Consider the following 18291-nt stretch of genomic DNA (forward strand, 5'->3'; position numbering starts at 1 on the left):
TGCAGTAATATGGCAAAACAGGTCCTTGAAGGAGGCTCGTGAGAACATCTCTCTAAGTAGTTGCTTTGAAATGGAATTCCTGAATCTGAAGATCAGATTTATGATCGGTAGAACAACATGGCCCTGTGCCTCGGGACGGGTGCGGGTGAGTGCCTATCCTCCCACAGCCTCCATTATACCAGATTCCAATTTTTACCAATCTGACAGAAAAAAGGAGACTCCTGACTTTCTTTTGAATGTGCACTTGCATTTCCCTGATTACCAATGAGCTAGGTCAAGCTTATTGGATGCTTGGTGTTTCTCTTCTCTGAATTATTCACTGTCCCACCATTCTGTGTGCTTTGTCTGTTTGTTTTTCCTTCTCATTGATTTTTAGGGATATTACGGATTTTTAAGCCTTGGAGAGCTGTATAAATTATGACTGTTTTCCTCCCAGATTGCTATTTATCCTTTAACTTCGATTGTGGCGTTGTTTTTCCTACGGATGCTTTACATTTTTATTTTATCTTATCTACCAATCTTTTCTTCTAAGGCTTCTGAGTTCTATTTGATATTTATTTAGTTTGGAAACTGGACCAGTGTCTTTAATGATTTACTTTTTTTTTTTTTAATGACTGTTATGTACTAAAATGTGGTCATACTTAGGGTAATAATTCATCATTTAGCTGCTCAAAGGAAAAAATACCCTGGTCTCAGATCATACAATGACTGCTATGTTGACCAACAGCCAGTGAGGAGAGTTACCTCGGTGGACCCCGTGAAGGCTATCTTGCTGATATGAGGGTGAGAAGAAATTGCTGCTCCCACCGTCGGCCCAAATCCTGGCACGATGTTGACCACTCCTGGAGGGAATCCGACCTGGATGGAAATCGAGGTGGCATTCAGAACAGGAGATTGGATCAGTGTCTACCACAGACCACGCTTGGGAGGAGAGACCCAGGGCTGTAGGATGTCCACAAGCACCGTGGCATCCTCACTGGGAAGCCAGGGCCCCAGTCATACAGCCACCCCAGGACCCAGACCCAGGCAACCAGTGTGAGTGCTGTGCCTGAGTGAGGCATACATCCACCCTTCCTTCCAGGCAGCTCTTCATAACCCAAAATGGTGTCTGAGCAAAATGGCGGTGAGGCTCCACAGTCGAGCACCATTCTGTGCACGTGCTTAAGTACCTCTGTGTGGATCTGTCTATGCATATGTATTCTCGGGGAGAAAAGAGATACCTTGGTTACAACCTCCCAGGCTCAGAGGCTCCCACAAAAAATCCTCTCTGAGCCTCAGCTCCCACTCTTTAAACCTGTCCTATCAATGTTCCAAATGGCAACTCGGTATCACTCCCTCAAAGCTCCTGCTTATTGAACCTGAGCCACGCCCAGAGCCGGCGTACCCTGGTGGTGGGGACTGCCGCTTCTTTCAGTCAAGCTTCCTGCTTTACACCTGTGGCCTCTTGGTTAACCAAGGACACCACAAATGAATGAGGTGGGGGGGATGCTATTTAATCTAATATCTAATGCTATTAAAACTGCATGATCTTAGGCAAGATTTTAGGACATGGTGCAGGAGTGAGTCTTTCGTTTCTCTAGGTGCTGTGTGTTAATGGTCGTGACCTTAGAATCTGTGAGTCTCATTAATAGAACATCATCATGTCCTCGATCACCAGGCAAAGGGAGGTGCAAAACCTGTCAGTTCCAGGCGGCTGCAGCCTTCCTTCTAAGTGGTAAAGGTCATGCTTCCGGATCGTATGAGCCCAGCTGAGAAGTGACATGAATGAATCTTTTCTCCCATCCCTCTTCCCTTCCTGTTTCGTTTTTAACCTCTTTGCTACATACAAGTGGGGCACGGATCCACTGAAGCGTGTTGCCAGGTGTGTCTGGAAGGAGGTGTTTCTTTGGGCTGAGTGTTTTCCGACAAAGTGGCTGCGAGGGCAGGGCTTGGGGAGGGGGAGAGGACACTTGTCCCAGAGTCCCAGAGCAGAGCACTGGTGGGGAGGCTTGGGTGAGGGAGTCCCCCCTTTGGTGCAGCCCCTTCAGTGGGAGCTGGCAAGATTACCCCTCCAAGATAAAAATGGGCCATTTCCTCCACCACAAATGCAAGGCCCGGAGAACCTCCAAAGAGTTGGCTCCCTCTCCAGTGACCCTGCTGCAAATTCTCTAGACAAAACATTTGCTCCTAAACCATAGGTTTGAACCCATAATAAGAGTTAAGTATTCTCATTAGGATCAGTGGGAGGAATGAGTTTCTTCTAGCTCAGTGACCACAGGCAGGAGAAAGAGTGTACAGTTGCCAAGTGCAACACAGGAGCCATTCCCTTCCCACTCGGCTGTGAGCAGGCTGGCACTGTCACGCACAGCTCAGCTCCACGGGGCAGCGTTATCTTGTGACAGTGGCCTGGTTCCGAGGAATGGGAATATTATCAACAATGCATAATATTTTCTTTCTTTTTCAGGTGCCTTACCTCTTTGATCAGAGAGCCCAGATAAAGGGCAGTGAGGGGAGTCTGCTCCGCTGGCTTCACAACTATGGTATTCCCACAGCAGAGAGCAGGCGCCAGCTTCCACACCAGCATCAGCAGAGGGAAGTTCCACTACAATGAAACACAGAGGAACTTGCGGGGGGGTGCGGGGGTGGGGTGCCTGGATCCACCCTGCACCTTGTCCTGGAGGCCCAGCAGTGTCTCCATGCAGGATATCTGTTTGCATGGTCTAGATCTGGGGCATAAGAGGTAATATAGGGGTGTGTAAAGATCAGAACTGCATTCCTACCCGTACTTCCTAGACTGTGTTCTAGGAGATGTTAATAAGTAGTCTTTGCAAAGAGGTTTCTGCTGTATGTGCCCTACATCCCCTCTTGGAGGTTTATGATGCCATCAATGAGTTAAAGGATCTGAAAAATACTGCAGGAGTGAGGCCCGCCCCTCCTAAACTCAGATGTCACAAGACCTTTCTCTTCTTCCAGAATAACATACGAAACTCCCACTGAATTGCTATTTGTTGAAATTCAGTTTGAGAAATGCTTTTCCTGTCATCTTTCAACTACAGAGGCAAGGATACCAAAGTCATTGTGACAAGAAGCCTAACAGCCACTGAACAATAACTCTGTTCCAGGTCCTGTTCTAGCCACTCACAAACACTTAACTCATTTGATCCCTACCCATCCATATGATACAGTCATATTATCACCTCCATTTCCAGATGAGGCATGGAAGGGAAAGTGACTTGCCCAAGATCACAAACTAGCAGGTAAAGGCCAGGATTCATAGCCTGTGTCCTCTGCTACACTGCCACTCCGAGTAGTATCTTTGATGAGGCAAAATGAAGACAAGCATCTCTAAGACAGCAGGTAGCTTGATTCTAGCTGTCCCTCAACCACTCTCACTCCAAAGGAGTTCCTTTGGCTCCTTATGTTCCAAGGATGCCAAACATAAGAGCTCTCTGCAAAGCTACACCCACAGGGCTGGCCGAGGGTGACCACCTCATGATATTGCCATTACAATTCCTCCCCCAGCTCTGTGAGGCTCCACAGTAGGTAGGAATTCCTACCTCTAGCTCTGTGAGGCTCCACAGTAGGTAGGAATTCCTACCTCTAGACAATAAACATAAGATTCCAGTTCCCAAGGGCCAATATGCTCAGCTAAATGATGGCAGGTATTGTTTTGGGTTCCAGTTCCCAAGGGCCAATATGCTCAGCTAAATGATGGCAGGTATTGTTTTGGGTTCCCCCGACTAATGATCGGGGTCGCCTCTTCTTCCTGGATTCCCCACCCTCTTAGCACACAAATATCATCATCTCTCCTATCCAACAAGCAAATCCATACCTTCCCTTGGCTTCTGTCACTTCCAGCAGCATCCTTCTTTCCCTTTGAAGCTTCTTGGAAGAGCTGTGCCCACATGCCCAGATCCTCTTATGTAAGTCCCAGCAGTGGGACTTCCACTGCACCTAATATCCTGACACCAATGCTGGTGAGCAAATCTGACAGTTGTATTTCTGTCTTTTTTATTCCTATAAAGGAAAGGCCCCTGTTGACCATAGTCTTTTTCTGGAACTGTATTCCATTCCTGGGATGCTCCTGACCCTAAATGCTCAGACTTCTCAGTGGGATCCCCTGATAGTCCATGGGATTTGGCCCCAGGCCCTCTTCTTCTCCCATTCTGTACCTCTCTCTGGATAACCCCCCTCCCAACTTGTTGGGCAGAAACACCTCCGTCGTGACCACTGCCTATGGGGTAGCTCCAGCCCTCACCTCTCTCTTGAGCTCCAGCCCCAAAGATGCAGATGCCTAATGGAACTCTTTGCTTGGCTCTTCCACTGGCCTCTCTACCACACCTGCCCAGAATGACCTTCAGCTTTCATGTCCCGCCACCTCAACCTACTTCTCCTCTAGTCTTCCTCAAATCAACCAGCAACACCATCCACTCAATTCCAGCCAGGCCTCACCTCCAGCCTTTGATTAGACACTAAACTCTACCAAATCAAATTGCCTTACGAGCTTTCAAATCCATGTTTCTGCTTGCAGCAGGAGCTCCTCAAACAGTTCCTGTCCTCTCATTTTTCTTGATGGAGATTCCTTCCTCAGCCTTTTAACTGCCCTGCAAGTTCCTCAGGAGCAAAAGGCCAGGCCCTTTCCCTCCATGGTTGCAGGATCTGGTACCCTGGGGCCATGCTGGGCACACAGCAGGCTCTCAACTGTTGGTAGAAGGGATGTAGCTTCCTTCCAAGGTGCCACGTGTCTGCCCAGCCTCCTGCCCAGGTACTGCAGTGGCCTGGGACTTCCTTTGATAGATGGGCAGCATCACCACATTCCCTGGAACCTGCCAGGCTCTCCACTGCCCAGTGAATAAAGTCCCAGGCCCTTGGCAGCCACAGCCCATCAGGTGCCGGGCTGGTTTCCCCTGATGTGTGCTCCTCCTCTTCCTCATCTTGTCCTCATCTAAGTGTGGCCTCACCAGCTATCCTGCTGTTGCCCTCCAAGCAGCTCAGGCACCTGGAAACCTTCACATAGACCATTCCTACTGCTTAGATAACCTGTTTTCCTATTGAACAACTCTTTCTCAAGGCCCACTTAAGAGACGGCTGCCCTAGAGAAACTGGTCATTCCTGAGCCCTCTGGTTGCAATCCACAGTGCCTTCTGCTGTACATCAGGAGTCAGCCCCTTGAGAGCAGGAATAGGATGGAACCCATCCTGGTATCTCTCAAGTATCCAGCCCCAGGCCACAGCGCAAATGTTCGGTTAACTGTGCTGTGATCAAAACACACCAGAAACTGGTTCTAAAGACTACAGGGGAGTGGGGCAGGATCTACATGGATCTATCTAGAAAAGTCACCATACTTACAGGAGTGATGGCCCCACATACACCTATGGGTTCATGCCTGGTGAAGCACACAACATTGTCATCTGGAAGAGAGGTAATATGGAGAATACACTGGGATTCACCTATAAGGATTTTACATAGCAAAAAGATGAGAAAGAAACCCAGAAGCCCACAAAGGTGTCAGCTCAAAGTCTTGTCTAGTCCACAAAGAAATGATCTTTAACTCAATTTTCAAAGTAAAATTCCTGGGGCGCCTGGATTGCTCAGTGGATTGAGCATCTGCCTTTGGCTCAGGTCATGATCTTGGAGTTCTGGGATTGAGTGTTGGGCTCCTGGCTCAGCAGGAGCCTGCTTCTCCCTCTCCCTGCTGCTTGTGCTCACTCTCTCTCTTTCTCAAATAAATAAATACAATCTTTAAAAAAGTTTTAGAAAAGTAAAATTCCTTAGGAGAATAAATTGCCACAGTGCCACTTCTTTTACAATAGGACAGGGTGCCTTGGGAGGGAAAAACCAGGGGTGCTCTGAAAAGGCTAGCTGGAGCAAAGAGAAGACAAAGCCCCCCAAAACCAACGCTCCTCCCCTCTCCCCCTCCCATAAGGCTAGGAGTCCTGTGTTCGTTCACCTGTGGGGATGGTCCTGCCCTGTATTTTGTCAGCCCACCCTGCAAAGTATCTGAGGGTTTTAATACAGCCCTCCAGATCGATGAAAAAGGCATGAAGGAACGGCTTCCCCGTGTCCATTGTTTCCAGGGTCTGCAATACAAAGACAACATCTATTTCAGATACAGTTTCCTTTTTAGCCATCAGGTGGTTAAGGCTATCGGTGCAGGAGAAGAGAGCACAGTCCTATGACACTGCGCGCGCAATGTTCCCCGTGTCCCTTCAGAAAGCAAGACACTCCATTTCCTTTAAGACCTGTCTCAGATTGTCAAGGATGACTTTTCTTTCAAAACACCCCAGTCTAGGGGATTGGCTAGGGCATGGGCATGTGTCCTCATGAAGAACAGCAGTAAAAGTCCGATTTGGAGCCTCGCTGGGAAAGAAGACACGGTCTTTGTATTTGGTCTTCTGTCTGGAGCACAGCTGTCTCAACTGTGTGGCCTGGCCACAGGGGTTTGTGCACTCCCAGGGGGCTCTCGTGAGTTTGGCTGCCTTTGGGGAGGCGGGAGAGAGCGCTCTCTTCCTCTAGCAATAAGGGGTGGGGATGCAGGTTCTTCCTTCCTGGCTAGGCTGACCAGTGTGGCTATAGAAAGAGTGACAGAGCCCCCAAAGGGTAGTGCCACCAGCACAAAGGCACAGTCCTCCCCAACTGGGCTGCCGAAGCCGGATGCACAGTTGGAAGGAGTAGGCTCGTCCTTGTGGTGAGGGAGGTGATTACCCAGGGCGAGTGTGCAGCCGCTCAATGGCAGGATTCTTTTCTATTTCCAGTCCGGGTTTAAGAGGACTCCTTTGTCCTTCAGACAAGCGGCCCCAGTTGAGCTCGGCGCTAAAACCGCCTGTCATCCATCTCTGCAGGAAGTGGCCACCCTGACACATAGCCTGGGGCTAGATTCTCATTTTAGAGTCCATGCAGTGAGCTGGTGATTCACTGGGGAAGAAAGGCCCCTCCACGTGCACCTGCATATGCCTCATCTCTGGCTTTGACACCTCTGTTGTCACTTCAAGGTGTCCACACCAAGGCTAAGGATACCTAAGGTCACCAAGTGGAACAATGAATTTGGGGCGTCTAACTTCTAGCCAGCACAGTGACCACTCCTTAGGCTGCTGCTCCAGGACATTTGCATCTCGGAAGACTGCAGAATGGCTACATAGGGTGCTCCAGGAGACTATCAGAACTTTGCTTCAGGGAGGAGCCAAGCATTCCTAAACAGGAGCAACTGCTCCCCTCACTGGGCAGCAAGCCCTCAAATCCCTCCCTGACTCAGTTTCCTCATCTGTTTAATAATAATAATAATAATAATAATAATAATAGTAATAATAGGGGTACTTGCTTCATGAGGGCTGGGGTGAGGGCTAAGACAGGGCCTGCCCACAGGAAGTGCCATGCTAACTGTTTCATGATGACAGTAAAAGCTGTGATGATTATGATCATCTTCCTTTTTGGCGATCCTTACTTGGGGACACCAAGGAGACAGGACTGTGAGTTGCTGAAGGTTACAGGGCTGGTCTGAGTCTGTTATGTATCCCTGCACCCCCAGCAGATGCTGCTCAGGCCACGGTAACATCCAGTCACTGTATCTCTGGCTCCTATTAAGTTAAATTCCAAGTTGAAACTTGTTTTCCCATGGGAAACCCAACCGTTGCAAATCATGCCAAAAGGCCCAGGACCAGGCTAATCCTGACAGTACCTGCAGATCTGTCAGTGGGACCAGGAGTTTATTCTTAGCCCTTTTCTGGGATAGGACAAGGAAGAGAAAGGCAGGGGACCATGGCATAGCCTGCAGGGCATTCCTGCCTCTAGCCCTGGCTTACTTTCTCTGGCTGGATAACCTTAGACAGGTTCCTGAAACTCTCTGGGCCTCGGTGTCCTCATCTCTGCATTGGGATCATCAACGTGCAGGCCCTGTGTCTAACAACAAGCCTGGTCCACGGTGAGTATTCAGCAAACGTTGGCTCTCTTTTGTTATTAATTTGGGCAAGTTTGCTTCCCAGAGTGACAACATGAATTTGCCAGGTTGGTTCTATGGAAGCTGTCCAAGCAAAACTGGGATCATAATGAGTGTAGACAGGAAATTCTTTTTAAGCATAAAAAAAAGATTCACAGATGAGTGGACAGGACTGGACCAGGGAAATCAAGTGTAAGTGTCAGCTACCGATTGGGACTTTGAAACAGTTATTGCGGCTGGACCATGAGTAAACCACAGCTGGTCTCGAGTTTACTCCCTTTGACATTTTAAGAGAAAAACATGCCTTCTGAAAAATTGACACCCTGTAACTTGCAGATAGAAAAGAGTGAAGAAAAGGGCCCCACGAACCTGCCCTGAGACTCCGTTCGTGTGCCAAGGCTTAGAATGAGGAGGCCCAGAAACAGGGCTTGGGTTGAAAATAGAGTAAACAGGGAGGGCCCCTATTTGGAGGCTTCCAGAAAGAGCACCTGAAGAGCCACAGCCTGAGTCCCAGGTGCCTCCAGAAGGGGAGCAACGTGGGGCTGCCAGGTCCCCCACATCTGTTTCTAAACATTGAATACAGAAGTGAATACGTAGCTCTGTCAAAACCACTGAGGCGGCCAGAGAATGTGATGGAAAGAAACACTTCGCTGCATGACAATGCAGGAAAACCCTATGGAGGTGGAGGGTGATGTGGTCCTGGTTCAAAGAACTGTATTTGCCAGTCATTCTCTTGTTCCTTTCATGATGTGGCAAAGAGCTGGATCTCGTTTCTCGTGGGCAGCAAGGTCCCAATGACAGAGGCAACTTGCTCTGTCTATCGCAGGACCATGGGGCAGGCTGAAGGCGAAGGTGGCTCCCCAGCCCCTGCTCCCTAAGATGATACTGACGCTTGGGGACAGGGTGGGGAGGGGTGCCCAGGGCACATCCTCTCCCGCCTGCTATTAGCCCCCACGGACATTGCAGACCGATGAGCTCATGCTGGGTGAAAACAGAAATGTTTTTGAAAAAGCCAGTCTGGCAGCTTGAGAGAGCTGAGGCTGGCTCTCATTGCAGGAAGAAGCCAGAGGCTCCACGGACAGAAACGCTGACCCTGAGAGGGAGCCGCCCTCGTCCGGACTGGGGGCAAACATGCTGGACTGGCTGACTGGGCGAGAAGGCAGGGGAGCTCAGCTGTCTGTGCAGACGCACCCTCGGGGCAATGCACCTAAGAGCAGCACCCCAGATACACAGTTCCCCCACTCTCCAGCCCCAAATCACATATCCACAGGCAAAAACAATTTCAGTGTCCTGGACTATGTGGTCTCCACGTAGGTAGCTATTCTACTACTCGTTCCAGACATCAAATCAAGAGAGGAGGGAACTGGGGTGCCTGGCTGGCTCAGCTGGTTAAGTGTCAGCCTTTGGTGCAGGTCACGATCTCAGGGTCCTGAGCTGGGATTGGAGTTGAGGTCTTTCACACCCTAAGATTCCCCATGACCAGGCTACCCTGCCCTCACCATCACTCCACACATGCTCACCACTGCCCAATTCAGGGGTGAAATGGGGTCATTTTTAAGTTCAATGGGAAATATTTTCTATATTAAGTGGTGGCATCTATTTTAATAAGTATTTGAAAAAAATATATATGCCAGCACATTAAACCTGTAATTTCATGGATCCTGTCACCTAGGATGAAGTTAGACTTAATAATTAAAGAGATTTCAGGTAGGAAAAAAAAAGGTTAATTGGGACGCCTGGGTGGCTCAGCACTTGAGCATCTCCCTTTGGCTCAGGGCATGATCCTGGAGTCCCAGGATCGAGTCCCACATGGGGCTCCCTGCATGGAGCCTGTTTCTTCCTCTGCCTATGTCTCTGCTTCTCTCACTGTCTCTGTCTCTCATGAATAAATAAATAAAAAATCTTTTTAAAAAAGTTAATTTCATAAATGTACAGGTAGGACCAGGATATGGCCTCAATCATCCGGTGGGCCATGATCCTCCTGAGTCTGGGAGCCACCAACGCAGCTGAACTTCCTCCAGGCAACTTCTTGGTCAAGAACAAAGGGGGGGGGGGAGGCAAAAGTCTGACTTCAAAACAGAAAGGGTTTGGAGCTAGAAGGTGTGGACATGTGCCTCCTGCCAGAGAGCTAGACCTCAAAGGACCCAACACATCTACCTCCATACAAAATCAGCACCCTGGATCTCCCCCAAGCCCCATAGGGGGCCAGGTGGCCCCACACCTGCCCTGCCGCCTGTGTACATATACTCACAGCCAGGATGGCGCGGTCCCTCTCCACAAGGTCAGCCAACTGATGTAACAGCCAGCCACGGCCCAGGGCATCCAGGCGGCGCCAGGGTGAGCCCCTCTGGAAGGCGGCATGTGCAGCCTCCACCGCCTTATCCACATCAAGCTGAGTGGCCAAAAACCAGAAAAGAGTGTGTCACCTCTTGTAGGAACTGCGTTTTGGGAACTCAGCAGTCAGTTTCAGAGGCTAGTAGACACCTGCCTCCATCACGCTGCAGAGGAGGAGGGGTGGTGGTGGTCAAGGTGGCAGCTCAGTTTGAGATCACTGGACCTGGTCGGGGCTTCCAGGTGACTTTTTGCATCTTTACATCATGTATCTTTTTCAAGATTTCTACATCGGCCAAGTATGAACTTCCCTTCTGATTATAAAAGCGTGTTAAAATAGCTTGTAAGACAACCGACCTTAATTATTTTTCTTGGTGACCCAAATGGGAAAAGATTTTCCACTTGCTGGCTCAGTTTGGACACACACACCCCTACAGTTCATCAGTTAGGTGGGAAATGTCTGTCTTGGCATTTTATTCAAGCTGAGGACTGCGGTCCACAAGTGAGAACAGGGCATGAATGCTTCTCGGGATCTCAGAACTGACCACATCGGAAAAGTCCACAGACAGGGAGGATCTGGAACTTTTCTCTTCTTCGGCCTCACCTCCACCCTACCCCCCCTCACCCCGCCCCTACCCGGCGGGGCAGAAGTATTGCACCATTCCATGGGCAGGAACTGGATTTTCTGTGCACCCATAGGAGAACCATAATGGAACCTTCTTCTTAAAAGGAAAGAAGTGAGAGCTGTTTAGAGCTGTTTAATGTCACTCATTCTTATTTCAGGAAAATGAGTTAAGGCTTGGTTGCTGATGAGCAGTGGCTCACGTCCCAGGCCTCGCTGAGCCTCATTTCCCTAGGGAAGTGTATACAGCAGGCAAGGGCTGCCGATGCAGTTAAGAGTGATACTCCACCAAGATCCTGTGTCTCCTTGTCCGAGGCTCTGGGTTGGAGGCCGGGGCCTCTCCAACTGCAGTGGACGGGAGAGCCTCTGTTTCTGGGTTCTCAGAGCAGTCCCCCAGACCAAGAGAAAACCAGAGCCTGGAGCAGGGATCTCATTCTCTTCCTTGATAACTGGGTACTGCACTTGGGGATCACCCACTAGGAATCCTGCTCCACATCATGCCCCCCACGCCCTAGCCGCCCCACGTCCTCATGTCATATAGAGATGAGCTCCTTGATGCTACTATCTTTGTAAACAGAGCTTAGCTTGAGGTACTGTGCATATGAGAGTCTGTACAGGTAGAACCACTGTGTGGGGGGAGCTGCCTGTTACAGAACTCTCACTGGTGGGATCAAATTCAAGCCTATTTTACAGGTATCTTTCACCTTGCCCATATTCAATGTTACCCATACACTTAGAAGAACATCGGATGATTAGTGGTTGAGGAGAGGTTTAGACTTCTCTTCCCTCCTTAGAAAATCTTTACCTTCAACCTTTCCTCTAATGGCACATATATTTAAAAGATACTTTCCGGCTTTGAAATGTATCAAGGATACATCCCAGAAGTCCCTTATATATATAAGTACATACATCATTACAAAGACTGTAGCTTTCTGTGATCATTTCAGAGAAATCTGGTGATTGCATGATGTTATTACCCCCGCATGACTTGTTTAGCAAGTCGTTTTCCCTTTAAGGGTGTGTGTGTGTATGTGTGTGTGTGTGTGTGTGTGTGTCTCCTGCTAGAATGCTGCACTTGGTGAAACATACCAGCCGGAAATGCTTTCTGGAAAGATGGTTTCATGCCTCCAGGTTCAAATCATTGATAAAAACCTTTCCTTTAGCCATGTGATGAGGATAGTGAGGTCATCCTTATAGATGGGGGAACATCTATCAAAGGAGAGTGACTCTGCAATGGATCGTCCCTAATTGATCCCATTCTGGGCCATGTGTCTGAGAAGGAGCTCACTTAGGTCCTACCCCAAGTATGGGCCAGGTCTGTCTTACAGCTAAGCCAAACCATCTCCTTATCCTTTAGTTATCTGTAATTTAATTACTCTGGGGGTGGGGGTGGCAGTGGGGGAAGCACTCACCTTATCTCCTTCTTCTACTTCACATATTTTTTCTAGAGTTGAAGGATTATATGTGGCAAACTTTTTTCCACTCTTGGATTCGTGCCATTCATTGTTGATGAATATCTAACCAGGAAAGGAAGTTGTAATGCATTAGGGCTTAAATCAAAATCGTATCATTCCAACATGCTGAGGACCTTAGGTAACGTCTTGTCCTCCCTCCTCTGCCTCCCACCCACCCGCCCTTTTATAGACGGGACCTGGAGGGGAAATGGAGTCACATGCCCAACCAGGAGCACACTCAGAATTAGAATCCAAGTCTCCTGACTTCTAATACATTTTCAGAGAATTACTTTTTGTCAAAATGAAACTAAAATCATTTAGACAATTTTTTTGTCTCTCTCTTTTTATTTATTTTTTAAAAGGTTCTATTTATTCATTTGACAGAGAGAGAGAGAGAGAGCACACATGCACACACAGGCAGGGAGGAGGGGCAGAGGGAGAGGGAGAAGCAGGCTCCCCGCTGAGCAGGGAGCCCAATGAGGGGCTCCATCCCAGGACCCCGGCGTCATGACCTGAGCCAAAGGCAGACACTTAACTGAATGAGCCATTTAAAGCATTAACATGGATTCATGGAGGAAGAGCTGAGTTAAATAGTTAAAGGGTATAAGTTAAATCCTACACCCTCATCGAGTTTGGGGGAATATTAAATAGGTTCATACATATAAAGTGCCAAGGGATCACCTGCCCCTGAAGGATAGGTCAGCAGTGAGCACTCCTTCTGCCTCCTCCCTGCCAAAACCCTCAGCCAGGTTGCCGAGGAACTGGCTTTCTACAAGAATCTTACTATATATACTCCTTAATCTTCACTGGTATACATTGGTACACCTCCCCCATTCTCTTTAAAATGCCTATTTTTATGGTGGCCTTACTAAAAGCCAGTGTTGGACTACAAAGATAACTATCTGGGCTGGGAAATGTTCTGGTTGTATGAACAGATGCAGCAAATAACCATTTATATCTAAAACCAAAGACTTCACCCACAAAAATCACTTCATTCAGAGCCTCAATTATCTAGAACACAGTTGAGAATAAGGACGTTAAAAATAAGAAGACATCACGAGTGAATGAAAAAGAATTCACAAAGTTCCCATGCTGAAAGGTGTGTGCTGTTTACTCTTAGTTTAGTCTGCTAACTGCCTTTGAAAGGCACCATATTCAAGGAGAGGGCCTTTGGAGAAGAACCAGGAACAGAGGTGACAGATAATGTACAAAACACATTTTGACAGTGTGCAGGGCCCAGCTACCCAGAGGGGACAGACAATCTGCTGCCATACCGCCTTGGGACAGCGACAGCGTTGTCATCACAGCTCACAGCCCACAGAGACCCCAGTCACAGACACGGGAAAGATGCTTTAGAAGCCTTTCCATCAAACGAAATGCCATCAATAATTTCTAAGTACAGAACTAGCTCATCGAATTCCGTTTCTGTATCTATATGCATCTCTTTGCTTGTCTTTGAGTCATTTAAAAGAACCATGTCACCCCAAGGGCTAATTTCAGTTACTGTGAGTTTTATTCATTTGGAACACTTGACTCCCCAGTGATGATAGATGAGAGGGGAGACATCTCATCCAGTGTGCGGCTTGGTTACTGTCTCCGTCCTGGGCTCTCCTGTAAAAACTCCAAGACTCACTGGGAAAGAAACTCAGTCTAGGGGAGACCGTTTTGATCACTCTTCCCGGGAGAGTGGGAACAAAGCACGGAAGGCCAGCTCTTGCCGGGCAGGTGGGCAGAGGCACCTTGTCCCCCGTGTGGGATCCAGAGCTGAGAGCATCCCTTGCCTATAGGATGTGCCCATCCGACTTCTGGAAGCTCAGTGCCTTCACCATGAGGCCAGGCCCCCAGGGAAGCACGTGGAACAAGCCAGGCTACAATTACAGGTTTATTCTTCCAGCTGAAACCAAATCCAGGAGTTCACTCTTGCCATCCAGCAAGTAATCACTCGGTAACAGCGAGAAATTAATAAGTGGAGAAGAGAGGTTCAGTTAGCGCGGGGAGGGAAGTGCAGCCAGAGAGAGAGGCCTCTTTGTCGGAAGATGAAATTTCGTGGGTTAGAAAATACAGACCATCAGTGAAAACTGCTGATTCTAGATCCTTCCTGGTATCAATTCCAAGGGGGAGGGAAAGTGAGGAGATGGTAGAAGAGAATATAAATAAGGAGGATGGAAACAGATTGCAACGATCAGATGTCTATAATACTTCATCTCCAAGCATGTTCATTCCTCAAAGAAAAAAAATTACTTGGTCAGTCATGACATTAATCTGTAGTCCCTTCTTACCAGAGACATTAAAAAACAAAACAAAACAAACCAGTCAGACTCCTCAACCCTAACCATATTTTCCCATCATGATGTTGCCAATTTAGCAAAAAATTTTTTTCTGTATACGACGCTAGTAAGTAATCTTATAAGTGGTTTCTATTGTTGATTTCCTCCCCACTAAAGCAAAACAAAAACACAAATAAAGAAAGGGTCAGTAAGTGTGGCCTACCAATCATGCTGCCTGTATTGCATTGAGCCCCAAACCAGAAAAATGTGCCTAGAAAAAAAAATGTTCACCTCGACTTGTGAATTGGTATCAGATAAACCTTACAGAGGTATAAAAATTAGGTTATGGAATTCATATTTTACTGTAGGAGTGGAATGGCATGCTGTCCGGGCTGAGCCGGAAAACCACAACTGCTCAGAGGAGCCCGGTGCCCCGGGGTGGAGGTGAAGGTGGTGGCCACTCAAGCAAGGGCTGCTGATGTCAGTGACCATAACTTCCACCGGACTTCAGCTAAACTCAAGAGAGTATGTTTTCAGAACGGGAGATTGGAGGGAATTGTATTTCTTATAAAAAGGGATCAGAAAGAGGGTGTTTGAGTGAACCAGAAACTCCTAAAGAGAATCTCTGTCAGTGGAAGAAACTTTCAAAGGAAAGGAAAGGATCGCCCTAAAGTGAAAGAGGCTGCTATCCTCTGAGATCTGGGGGTGGGGGGGCTGGGGGAGAGGAATGCTCAAGGCGACCCTCCCCCCACTAGTGTCACAAAGCAGAGCCAGTGATAAAATGTGAGATCAGGGGTGTCTGGGTGGCTCAGTCAGTGAAGTGTCTGCCTTTGGCTCAAGTCAAAATCTCGGGGTCCTGGGATGGAGCCCTGAGAATCTGGGGTCCCTGCTTAACAGGGAGTCTGCTTCTCCCTCTCCTTCTGCCCCTCCCCCTGCTCATGCTTGTTTTCCCGCGGCGCGGGCGCGCGCTTTCTCTTTAATAAATTAATAAAATCTTTTTTTAAAAAACGTGAGAACAAATGAAGAAGCTGTGACAAGGCCATCCTTCTGGAAACTGGACTTATCCTAGGAAATGGTTCCCCCAAAACTGGGGCTCGGATCCACCATTTCTGGCATGTCCTCCATTAGCAAGAAGCTCCATGAGTCCCATCTGAAAACTAACAGGCCTTTACCGGCTCACACACTCCACCCCTCCCCACTGCCTGCTCCAGGGCCTGGGTTCTGCAGTTCTGGGTTTCCTGCTTCTTTCCCAGGCCCCGTCTGCTGTCTCTCCAGCCAGAGGCTCCCTAAGCGTTGCTTGCTGGGGTTGTTGTCCATCAGCCACCACCACACAGGCTGCCTGTGCCCTGCTGCTGTTAGGGGTAGGCCTCAGTGGTGGTCGGCCTGCAGGCCAGGAGCAAGGACAGAGCCACGGGGAAGCAGGTACAGTGGCCTGGTGTCAGGCCATAGCAGCTGTCATGGCCTGAGAGCCCCTAAGGATCTCTATCTCATTGCCTCTCCCCAGTCTGTTCCACTAGGAAGAGGGGGCACGCAGCAAGACAAGAGACACTGGTCGCTCTGCAAATCTGCTAAGATCCTCCTCTATATCCACTTGCAGAGCAAGAAGGAAACTTCCATAGGTGGCTGCATTGCTCTGAGAGGCCTCAAAAAGGTAAAAAGGCAAAGGACACTAACATGGGCAATTTCTGGCTTCTACATCAATTAAAAAAATAAAACAACCTCATAAAACAAAAATAAAACAAAACCACACCACCACCACCACCACCACCACCACCACCAGGTCAGCATCTGAAAAGATGTAGGTACTATTCTTACTGTCCCCCGAACTGGTGATGGAATTTTCGCTCTGAAGCTGATACCACTAGGGAAACTACATTAAAAATAATCTCCAGCGTTCCTGGCGAAGTGTCTTTGTTGATTACGGAGCCCTCTGAAAACAGTTAATTTAAAATGTCATGTGATCAGAGGCAGAGCCGACATGAAGTGCCAAGAGACCAAAATCTGAAGGCCACACATAGTGGCCTGCAACTTTCTCCGCTTGATTAAAACTATTTGAGGGACATAATTGCTACTTTTGAAAGTAAAATTGATGGGGAAATTTTCTCAGCGCTGCGCAGGCAGCTGGAGTTGGGAGCTAGGGATAAGATGCAAATTAAAAGAAAAATGAAAAGGAGGTTAAGTTGGGCAAGGAGAAGCCAGCGAGGCTCCGGCCCCAGTGCACAGCCTCCAGCCTCCAGCCTCCAGCCTCCGAGCAGCTTCGGGGTGTCCTGCCACGGCACGCGCTCCCTCCCGGCCGCCCTGCCCTCCGCAGCCGCAGCCCGGGCTCCAGGCCTCGCCGGCTTCCTTCGGCCCCGGGCAGGTGATCTCACCGCTCTGCCGACGCTCCGGCCTCCCCGGCCCGGCGCAAAACAGCGGAGACCGCAGGGGCGCGGCGCGGTGGGGCCTGGCCCCCCGCGGCTCCCAGGCCGGCCTGGGCGCCCGCGGGCAGGGAACGCAGTCCCCGCGTGTGGGAGCCGGGGCCGCGGGCCCGGGGCAGCCTCGCCGGGGCTCACCTTCCTACCACCTCGGGTCCACTACGGGGGGCCTAGCGCGGAAGGCACGAAGCGCCGCGGCGCTCCCGAGGACGTGGTTCTGGCTGCCTCCGAGTCGCCGCTCCGCAGCGCGCCCCGGGCTTCCAGCCCAGCCCTCGGTGTCCCCGGGCACCCTCCGGCCCTCCCGCAGCCCGCCGCGTTCAGCCCCCGGAACCCGGCCGCAGCGCCTGCGGGGAGGCCAGCGAGCCCGGGGCGCCGCGGCCCGCCCCTCCGCTCGCCTCCCAGGCGGGCCCGTAAGGGCACGTCGGGGCCGCGGCGGCTGCAGGCACCCGGCAGGCTCGGAGGGCAGCGCGGAGCCCCGCCGCCCGGGGGCCCGTGCCCTGCGGTGCGCGGCGGCCGCGGTCCCGCCCGCGCCGTCCCGCCTCCCCGCCGGCCCCGAGAGGGCCCGACCCGGGCGCGGAGGCTCGGGTCCGCGGCGCGCGGGGCCAGCCCGGCACCAGCCCGGCACCCTCGGAGGGAGCGCGGCGGCGGGGCTCCCGGCCTGCGGACTCCCCGGCCCGCCCCGCCCCGCCCAGCGCCGAGCCGCGACCGTCGGGCAGGCTGGGCGCCCGCCTCACCTTGGTGAACTCGACCTCCAGGCTGCGGACGGGGCGCGGCAGGGCCGGCGGCTTCCTGTCCGGCTGCCCGTTCTCCACGGCCCCGTTGGTGGTGGCCATGGCTGCGCTGCGCTCCCCGGCCCCAGGCGCCCGAGTCTGCGGCGCGGGCTCCGGCCGGAGGGTGCGCAGCCTGCTCGCGGGGTGACAGCTCCGCGCCGCTTTATGGAGCGACCCACGCCTCCCGCCCGAGGGGGCTGTCTAATTGGCTGCAGGACCGGAGGAAGGGAGGGCGGGCGGGCGGGCGCGGAGGGGAGGGGAGGGGAGGGGGCCGGCCTGCCTCACCCCACCCGCCCGCCGCCCCTGCGGGAGTCCGGCCACCCCCCGCCCGGCCACCGCGCCGCGCTCCCCCGCCCCGGGGCCGCCCCTGGAGGAGCGCCCCGGAGCGCCCCTGGGCTCCGGAAGTGCCGGGGCTCGGGCAGCCGGCCGGGGCGCGGAGTGGGGGCGCGGGGGGCGCCCGGCTCTGCCCCGCGGTCGGGCGAGCTCGCCCGGCCGCACCTGCCGCCCCCTGACCGCCGCGG

At 51.1% G+C, this 18291-nt stretch overlaps 1 protein-coding gene across 1 annotated transcript in view; it reads right to left on the reverse strand.

The window, feature by feature from the left end:
* ALDH1A3 (aldehyde dehydrogenase 1 family member A3) overlaps window positions 1-17954 on the reverse strand; it is a 37836-nt gene extending 19882 nt beyond the window's left edge. Inside the window, exons 1-7 of the mRNA XM_072737111.1 lie at window positions 17735-17954; window positions 12278-12382; window positions 10164-10304; window positions 5930-6059; window positions 5329-5390; window positions 2453-2581; window positions 745-858 (exon numbers count right to left, since the gene is read on the reverse strand). Of these exons, the coding sequence (XP_072593212.1) occupies window positions 745-858; window positions 2453-2581; window positions 5329-5390; window positions 5930-6059; window positions 10164-10304; window positions 12278-12382; window positions 17735-17833 (780 nt within the window). The 5' untranslated portion in view covers window positions 17834-17954. The remainder of the gene's footprint in view (window positions 1-744; window positions 859-2452; window positions 2582-5328; window positions 5391-5929; window positions 6060-10163; window positions 10305-12277; window positions 12383-17734) is intronic.
* Between the last annotated feature and the right edge of the window lie 337 nt (window positions 17955-18291).

Source organism: Vulpes vulpes, chromosome 14 (assembly GCF_048418805.1).
Source record: "Vulpes vulpes isolate BD-2025 chromosome 14, VulVul3, whole genome shotgun sequence".
Classification (NCBI taxonomy): Eukaryota; Metazoa; Chordata; class Mammalia; order Carnivora; family Canidae; genus Vulpes; species Vulpes vulpes.